At 29.8% G+C, this 10166-nt stretch overlaps 1 protein-coding gene across 1 annotated transcript; it reads left to right on the top strand.

The window, feature by feature from the left end:
* The first annotated feature begins 253 nt into the window (after positions 1 to 253).
* On the top strand, positions 254 to 1168 carry LOC139871194 (uncharacterized mitochondrial protein AtMg00810-like). The gene has a single exon (XM_071858929.1). The coding sequence runs from the start codon at positions 254 to 256 to the stop codon at positions 1166 to 1168; it is 915 nt and encodes a 304-aa protein (XP_071715030.1).
* The last annotated feature ends 8998 nt before the right edge of the window (positions 1169 to 10166 follow it).

Raw genomic sequence — 10166 nt, forward strand, 5'->3', positions numbered from 1 at the left:
ACCCATGGGTTTTTAGAACCCGAGATATCCGGATCATGTTTGCCTTTTGAAACGCTCACTATACGGTTTAAAACAAGCCCCTCGGGCTTGGTATCAACGTTTTGCTGATTTTGCATCCACCATTGGCTTCACTCATAGCAATTGTGATCACTCGCTTTTTATATATCACTAAGGAAATGATATCGCCTATCTCTTATTATATGTCGATGACATTGTGCTCACCACTTGTAGTCATATCTTACGTAAGAAACTTATGCGTTTATTGTCACGTGAATTTGCTATGAAAGATTTAGGCCCGTTACACTCCTTCTTGGGTATTTCGATCGTTCGCACCTCACAAGGACTTTTCTTAACACAACAGGCGTATGCTAATGCTATTATCACTCGCTCGGTTCTTACAAAGTGCAACCCCGTTTCCACACCCATTGATACCGTCGGCAAAATCAGCTCCAAAAAGGGACGACCATATGCCAACATTACTCAATATCGAAGTTTAGCGGGTGCACTCCAATATCTCACTTTCACGAGACCGGATATCTCCTATGCGGTTCAACAAGTTTGCTTGCATATGCATGATCCGAAAGAGGTACACATAGACGCTTTGAAGCGTATTATTCGATATATAAAGGATACTTCCGACCTCGGTCTTTACATTGCTATGTCTAAATCGACTGACTTAATAGCATACACCGATGCAGATTGGGGCGGTTGTCCCGACACTAGGCGTTCCACTTCCGGTTATTGTGTCTACTATGGAGATAACCTGATTTCTTGGTCTTCTAAATGTCAATCGACATTATCTAGATCTAGTGCTGAAGCTGAGTATAGGGGTGTCGCCAACATCGTGGCCGAATCCTGTTGGCTACACAATCTACTTCTTGAACTTCATTGTCCCACTTCGAAGGCTACATTGGTTTTTTGTGACAATATTAGCGCTATTTATTTATCTGGTAATCCGGTTCAGCATCAGCGCACGAAACACATTGAAATGGATATCCATTTTGTTCGCGAAAGAGTCGCGAAAGGTCAAGTTCGTGTTCTACGTGTGCCCACTCGTTATCAGATTGCGAACATATTTACGAAGGGTCTACCACGTCTCTTGTTTACGGAATTTCGATCCAGCCTTCGCATCGGGAAACTCGACGCTTCGACTGCAGGGGAGTATTAGCCGTGTATATATAATTATAGAATAGATATCATTGACTTTATATTTTGTATAATTATCTCATCACATATCCACTCCATAATTAGTGGTATAGTTTGTTAGAGTTGAGATTGTTACCTTGTATGTAAACGTGTATTTATACACTGATGTATCGATGAATGAAATCAACAGAATACATTCTTTCAAAAACGCTCTATGAATGCATATATCAAATTTAAAGCATATTGTACAACCTTCAAATAATAACTGTATTTTAATTTAAATTTTTTTAAGAGATATTTGTTATTAAAAGTAATAATTATCATTAAAAAAATACAAATATTCATTCTTAATTAAACTTTATTATAATTATAATTATAATTATAATTATTATTATTATTATTATTATTATTATTATTATTATTATCACAAATAAAAGATTAACTATAAATATACAAATATATATATTAACGCAATTTAAAAGATTAACTATATTCAAACCGATTCAATGTAAATGAAATTCAAAGGTTACTTTATCATTACTTATACTTAATGTACTTCACGGGTATGTTTAAATGTATTTAATTTAACACTGTTAATTAATAAATTTTTATGTTTTCCTTAAACATACTCGTGACTAATATATATATATATATATATATATCAGTTTTCTTTCTATTTTATATTTTTACACTTTTTGATCATTTGTACTTACCTATGTGCAATCGATCAAATAAACAAACGATTGTTTTTCTTAAAAAAAAAAAAAAAAAAAAGTCATTGAAATATGGAGTACTAAATAGCCACAGAAATAAGTAAGCTATTTAAAGCAGACAATAATTTAATACTCCATAAAATATACCAACACTGTTATAAAATATCTAGATTGTGTTATAAAATATCTAGATTGGATGTTAATTTTATTATTATTATATTTCTTGCATAGTAATATTTTATACTATAAATAGACATGTATGGTAACCATTTAAGGTGCACCATTTCTCTTGAAATATCAATATCAATATTTCTTCTCTCCTTCTTCTCTCTTTTTCTCTCTTTATTCTTATAACCATTAAAGGTAGTTATAAGCGTACTGAATTATAACACGTTATCAGCACGAAAAGCTTAGTGTAATTAAAAGATATCTCAAACGATCACGAATCACTAATCAAGGTATGAAATTATTAATAATTTTCAGACTCGAATATATCAAATTTTGGACTACTAACATTTATATTTATGTTATTTAAGTTATATATGGTCGGTTATACCACCGGAATTATATTTCTGTAATCTAACTTTTACTAACTTCACTAACATTTATATTTATGTTATTTAAGTTATATATGGTCGGTTATACCACCTGAATTATATTTCTGTAATCTAACTTTTACTAACTTCACTAACATTTATATTTATGTTATTTAAGTTATATATGGTCGGTTATACCACCTGAATTATATTTTCTGTAATCTAACTCTTATTAACTTCACTAACATTTATATTTATGTTAATAAGACCTCATGATTGTACGCAACACGTCATTTGACAACACGGTACTTTATGTACGCAACACGTCATTTGACAACACGGTACCATGGGTCGAGATTAATTCCGATCAATACGAATACGACGGGGTCTTTATATGTTATCTAACATTTATGATTACTTATGCAATTAATCATTATTTATTTCATGCATACTAATGTTTATTCTTAAATTTATAATTTTAAAAGTTAAAATAAAAAAAATAGTTTGTATTTTTATTAAAAGTAAATCTTAAAAGTTAAAATAAGAAAAAGTAGTTTGTACTTTTATTAAAAGTAAATCTTAAAAGTTAAAATACAAAAAGTAGTTTGTATTTTTATTAAAAGTAAATCTTAAAAGTTAAAATAAGAAAAAGTAGTTTGTATTTTTATTAAAAGTATATCTTAAAAGTTAAAGTAAGAAAAAAAAGGGGATGGTAAAATGGAATAGTTTTTTGTCAAAAATGAAGTATTGAAAATGAAGTGGTCTCCTTCTATAACTAAAAAAAATATATATACTTTTATCAAATGAATTTTTTTGTGGCCGACAATTTCAAACACGAGTCCGTGTTTAGTTTATCAAGAATATCTCTTGCTTTGGTGAAAGGTCACGATCACGATATCAGGTGTTGTGAAAGAATTAAAAATTGGTCAAGTGGCCTTTTAAAAACTAGAAAAAAAATTTAAACAAAAAGTTTTTTTTTATATTTATAATTTACGGGTAACGTAAAAAAAAGGAAGTTTTTAAAAAAAAAAAAAAAAACAAAGAAAGTGTTTAAATGAGTTTTACAGAAAGGGGAAAAGCAAAGTAAAAAAAAAAACTTTTTTCCAAACAAAGGTAAATGAAAGTAGGACTTAATACAAGAAAAAAGTAAACATCTCCTAGACGTGATAAAATCTATCAATGATAAGTATTAGACTTGATGAGCTAAATGTGACAAAAATGTTTCAACATGTCTTATGTTAATTTTCTAAAATAAGTTATTATTATTCCGAGTTTAACACATATACATATGTTAAATAAAAACAACCTTTTTGTTCTTATGTAGTGTTGGGTTGCAATTTTGGTTGTATGCCATAATTCCATCCAGTAGAGTGACAATAGAAAACTTTTGATGATAATCAATAAAAAACTTTTTTCCAAACTTGTCAAATGTTTTGTTAAAAACGTGACCGTTGAAAAAAGGAGGTTGAATAATAAAACTTAAAAAACAAATTATTTTTTTAAGAGTGTGCATCAAAATGGCTCGTTTAATAATTGGGAGTAAAAATATAGTCAAACTGTTTCAACGAACAAGGGTTCAATTGGATGTCTCTTAAAAAAAATCCGCGGGTACGGGTGATGGATCCAATGGATCCGCATCCACGACCCGCGGGTGCTATCCCTAATTGTGACAAGTACAAATCAACTAAAAGTCTAAAAAATAAATGCTCTTATAGGGACCAAATGTTCACAATAATTGCCTAAGCTAGATATGAAACAAATAGTTCATAAAAAAAAAAAAAGGTCGTTGTGCGTTTTCGGGATGATAGCCGAAATACACTTACAAAAGTAGGTCAGCCGTCAATTCTTTATGGCCATATCAACGTAGATCAATAAAATCATTTATGGTTTTGATAAAAGATTAATTAAAAATTAATTATTTTTTGGTCTTGGATTCTCGGTAACAAAAGCAAAGGTTGTTTTTGGTTGCCACAACAAACAAGACAGAGGTTGTTGACTTTTGTTGTTAAACATGGCACAAGTGAACAATAACAATAGATTATTGTTTTTGAAAAGAATAATGATGCGTTAATTTTATTGTATAAAATAAAATTAAAGAAAATGGTTTTCATTGATGACTATGAACAAACGCAAACAAAGTGTTTGTGGTATTTGGTGATTAAAAAAAAGTGCATCTAAAGCTTCTACTGAAAATAATATGCATCTAAAGCTTCTACTGAAAATTAATGTGCAAGGTACAACGTATAACTATATGGTCAAATTCATTTGAGCCTTCGGAGTCACAAGTATATGATGTATATATATATATTACTCAATTAACAAAATAGTAAATCTAAATTAATTCATATGAATAGTAAAACAAAATTAATTAATTTACTATTCACATAAAAAAGCGCATATGATAAAAAGCGCATCGCATATGATAAGCGCATATGATAAAAAGCGAATATGATGAAAAGCACAACGCATATGATGAAAATCGCATATGATTAAAAGCGCATATGGTGAAAAACACAGCGCATATGATTAAAAGCGTATATGGTGAAAAGGATATATGATAAAAAAAAACACATATGGTGATTTATAAAAAAAAAAAAAAAACACATATGGTGATTAATGGAAAGCACATATGGTGATTAATGAAAAGTATATTGTGAAAAAGAATCACAAATGTTTCTTGAAAGAATTCAAGGTAAGATATATGAACCAATTCATCCATCATGTGAACCATTTTGATATTTCATGGTTCTAATAGACGCATCTAGCGGATGGTCTCATATTTGTATGTTATCAAGCCGTAATATGGCATTTGCAAAGTTTCTTGCACAAATTATTAAATTGAGAACACATTATTCTGATTACACCATTAAAAGGATGAGACTTGATAATGCTGGTGAGTTAACATCTCAAGCATTTAATGATCATTATATATCTACAGGGATTGTTGTTGAACATCCAGTTGCTCATGTGCATACACAAAATTGGTTTAGCTAAATCAACAGATAAACGCTTGCAGCTAATAACTAGACAATGATAATGAGTACAAAACTCTCAATATTTATATGTGGACATGTAAATTTACATGCTGCGACATTAATTCGCATTATACCATGTGGAAGTCATAAATATTTTCACTTACTACTTCATTTTGGCCAAGAGCCAAATATTTTCCACCTTAGAACATTGGTTGTGCAGTGTATGTTCAAATTGTATCACCACAACACAATAAAATGGTTCTTCAAAGAAAGATGGCAATATATTTTGGATATAAAACATCTTCAATCATAAGATATATATTGAACCCATGATGGGTGATATTTTTACAGCACGTTTTTGCTGATTGTCATTTTAATAAAACATTGTTCCCTAGATTAGGGGGAGAAATAAAAAAAAATGATGCTTCATGATGTGAACATCAATTAAGGTATATTGAACTCGCACAAAAGAATGTGAAACGAAAGTTCAAAAATAATGCATATGCAAGAACTTGCAAATTAATTACTTTATGCACTTACAGATATAAAAAAAAGGTGACTAAATCATATATACCAGCGATAAATGCTCCAGCTCGAATTGAAATTCCAAAAGTTGGCAATAATGTCACTATTGAGTCTTTGCCACGCATCAAACGTGGAAGATCAATTGGTTCCGAAGATAAAAAATCCTCGAAAAAGAAAATCAGCTGATAATGAGGTAAAAGAAAGTGTTCAAGAAGAACCACAAATCAATATTCCTTCTGCAGAGGATATTGATAAATGAAAATACTAAAATTGCGATAAATTATGCAATATTATGAAACCAAAATGAAATTAAAATCTCTATGAGATATTTTCATATAATGTTACAATGACTTCATGAATAAAGATGATGATCTGGAACTAAAATCTATCATTGAATATACAAAATGGACATGATTGAGCTCAATGGAAAGGAGCAATACGAGCTGAATTAGAATCGCTCGATAAAAGAAAAGTTTTCGGATCAATCGTTATCACTTTTAAAGATGTGAAATGTATGGGATACAAATGAATTTTTATCCGAAAAGAAATGTGCAAATGAAGTTACAAGGCAAAACTAGACTTGTAACTCAATATTTCCCACAAAGACCATAAATGAATTAGGAGGAAAACTTATCTTCCTGTAATGGATACAATTACTTATTAGATACTTAATAAACCTGGTAGTTATTTAAATGCATCTCATGAATGTTGTTACTACTTATCTGTATGGATCACTTAATAGTGATATATATGAATATACCTAAAGGGTTAAGGTATCATAAGCATCTAATGTAAAACCCAAGGGAATATATTCCATTAAATCACAAAGATTTCTAAATGGGTTTATACAAACGGGACGTATGTGGCATAACCGATTAAATGACTACTTGATAAAAAAAATGGGTATACTTATAAACTTATTTTGCACGTATGTTTTATAAAAACAATGTTCGGATATCTGATCGTAGTTGTTTATGTCAATGTTCTTAACATCATATGAACAGATAAAGAAATATATGAAATTATTCAACTTCTAAAGAATTATTTTGAAATAAAAAATCTTGAAAAAATCAAGTATTACCTTGGATTGCAAATTGAGCATATGCCTAATGGTCTACTTGTACATCAAACAACTTATACTGAAAAGATTTTAAAACATTTTTTAAAGATAAAACCAATTGGTTGTTAGATCACTCAATATTGACACTGATCCATTTCATCCCCAAGAAGATCATGAAGATATTAACGGATCAGAAGTTCCATATATTAGTGCAATTGGGACTGTTATGTATCTTACAAATTGTACAAGACCTGACATTTCTTTTGCAGTTAATTTGTTGACAAGGTTCAGCTCAGCCCCTACCAAAAGACATTGGAATGGGATCAAACAAATAGTTTGATACCTTCGGGGAACTACTGATTTATAATTATTTTATTCTAACAACTCGAAACAAGATTTGTTTGGTTATACAGATGCAGATTATTTATCCGATATACATAAAGCTAAATCTCAAACTGGATATGTATTCCTAAATGGAGGCACCGCAATATCATGACGTTCTCAAAACAAACACTTGTTGCAACATCATCAAATCATGCCGAAGTGATTGCATTACATGAAGCTACTCGGGAATGATTTTAGTTAAGATCAATGATACAAATCATTATTGATTCTTGTGGACTAGAACGCTATAAAAGCGTAACAACTATCTATGAAGATAATACAGCTTACATAATACAAATGAAAGAAGAGTATCAAAAATGACAGAACAAAACATAAATGCTGACGAGGCGCTAAAGCTATAAACGGTCTTAACGGTCATAAGTTTGATGGAAAAGAATGGTATATTGGTAAGGCTCAGAAAAAGACTGAAAGGGAATAGGAACTGAAACAACGGTTTGAACAAACCATGAAGGAGACTGTAGACAAATCACGAGGGCCAAACTTGTACATAAAAGATTTAGATGATACAGTTTCAGATGAAAACCTCAGATTTTTCTCATATACTCAAGATATCGTAAAAGACAACCAGATTAAAATGAGATACGTTCAATCAACAACTCTGCTGATCTTTATACCAAAGCACTGCTAACTGCTATTTTCAGAACACACGTTCATAATATTGGCATGAGGCATGTTCAGAAGATGTAACAACTCAGGCGTTGCCTACTTGAGGGGGAGTCAACTTTATGCTGCACTCTTTTTCCCTTAGCTAAAGTTTTATCCCAATGAGTTTTCTTTAGCAAGGTTTTTAACGAGGCAGTACTAGTTATTCTCTAATAAAATTGTCATCCAAGGGGGAGTGTTATAAAATATCTAGATTGTGTTATAAAATATCTAGATTGGATGTTAATTTTATTATTATTATATTTCTTGCATAGTAATATTTTATACTATAAATAGACATGTATGGTAACCATTTAAGGTGCACCATTTCTCTTGAAATATCAATATCAATATTTCTTCTCTCCTTCTTCTCTCTTTTTCTCTCTTTGTTCTTATAACCATTAAAGGTAGTTATAAGCCTACTGAATTATAACAAACACTTCTTTTTTGCATTTTTATCATTTGTACTTACTTATGTCCAATCGATCAAATAAACAAACAATTGCTTTTCTTATAAATAAAAAGCATTTTGTTTTTAGACTAAGACTAGTGTAATGTTTAATTTCTAAAAATTTTTTTTTGATGAAATGTCTAAAATGCAAATAAAAACAAAAGAGATTTTAATAACCAGTGTCACTCTTTTAATAATTGCAACGATTATTATTAATTTTAATTTTATTTAACTTGAATTAATAATGTAAGTAGTACTCCCTCTATTCCAATTTAATTGTCCCCATATAAAAAATACACAGTTTAAGAAACTGTAATAAAAGCATTGTACTTTATGTTTACATTCTGTTTACTTTTTAGTTTTACTCTTACTTTTTCTTTCTCCTTTAATCATATCCACATACATCATTAAGGACATAATATAACTTAATCTTTTTATTATTTTCTATTTATGAAAGTGGACAATTAATTTTATATATCTTAAAATATAATACTGGACTATAGATTTGAGATGGAGGTAGTACTCCATACTAATTTGTAATTAGGGATGGCAATGGATCGGATATGGATCGGGTGATGCCGTATTCATATCCATATCCATTTAGTTTTTGTTCATCCATATCCATTTAGTTTCAGGTCATCCATCCATATCCATATCCAATGGATTTTGCGGGTTAATGGATATCCAATGGATGTTAAAAAAATGTTATAATATTTTCTAATATTCGATTAAAATAAAAACGTAGTACAACAAAAATAAATATAACATGACATAATTAAAATCTACCCATAAGAATGTGTAATCCTTGTCGAAGATATAACAAAAAAATTTTATTTTTACTATAAAACATAGATTATGAAAAATTATATATGAAATTTGTAAGTTTATATTATTATTTATACCTATTTTATTGTAATATATTATAGTTATTTAATTATGGGTTGAAATTAATATGTAAATTTAACGATAAATAAACTTGTAATAGTAAATATGTACGCATATATCTATATTTATATATTTGTATATGTATTTCGGGTGGTAATGGATATATTCATGGATGAAACTTTTCATCCATATCCATATCCATATCCGTTAAGGTTCATCCGTATCCGTATCCATATCCATTTAAGTTCATCCATATCTATCACGAAGCGGGTGGATCGGGTAGATGTCCATCGGATCGAGTGGACATTGCCATCCGTATTTGTAATGTGGGTTGGGGAATCTAAGAATTTGGCGGTGGAATACATGGCACTCGTGGAAGAGAGAGCTACCATCATCTTTGACGAGACTTGCATTTAAATAACATTTTAATTTTTAATATATTCTTTCTTTTTCTTTTTCTATTTTTCTTTACCTAACTTTATTGTTTTGTCTATCTTTCTTTATCAAATCAATTGCTTCATATACACTATACCATTTCGTTATTATGGAGTAAAATATACAGCCGTTGTCTTGATACATTCTAAAATTCAACTCAAAACTCTAAATATTTATCACTTCTATTATTATTATTATTATTATTATTATTATTATTATTATTATTATTATTATTATTATTATTATTATTATTATTGAGTTCTCATGGGATCTGCTGCGCTTGTGGTTCCAAAACGCGTCATGCTAGAAAAAGGTCTCCACACCCTTATAAGGCATGCTTCGTTCCTCTTTCCAACCGATGTGGAACTGATGTAACACGGATGTTACAATACA

This window comes from Rutidosis leptorrhynchoides, chromosome 10, assembly GCF_046630445.1.
Source record: "Rutidosis leptorrhynchoides isolate AG116_Rl617_1_P2 chromosome 10, CSIRO_AGI_Rlap_v1, whole genome shotgun sequence".
NCBI classification, from domain to species: domain Eukaryota; kingdom Viridiplantae; phylum Streptophyta; class Magnoliopsida; order Asterales; family Asteraceae; genus Rutidosis; species Rutidosis leptorrhynchoides.

Coding starts and splice junctions, on each gene's coding strand:
- LOC139871194 (XM_071858929.1), top strand. CDS start 254: ATGCGTTTATTGTCACGTGAATTTGCTATGAAAGATTTAGGCCCGTTA.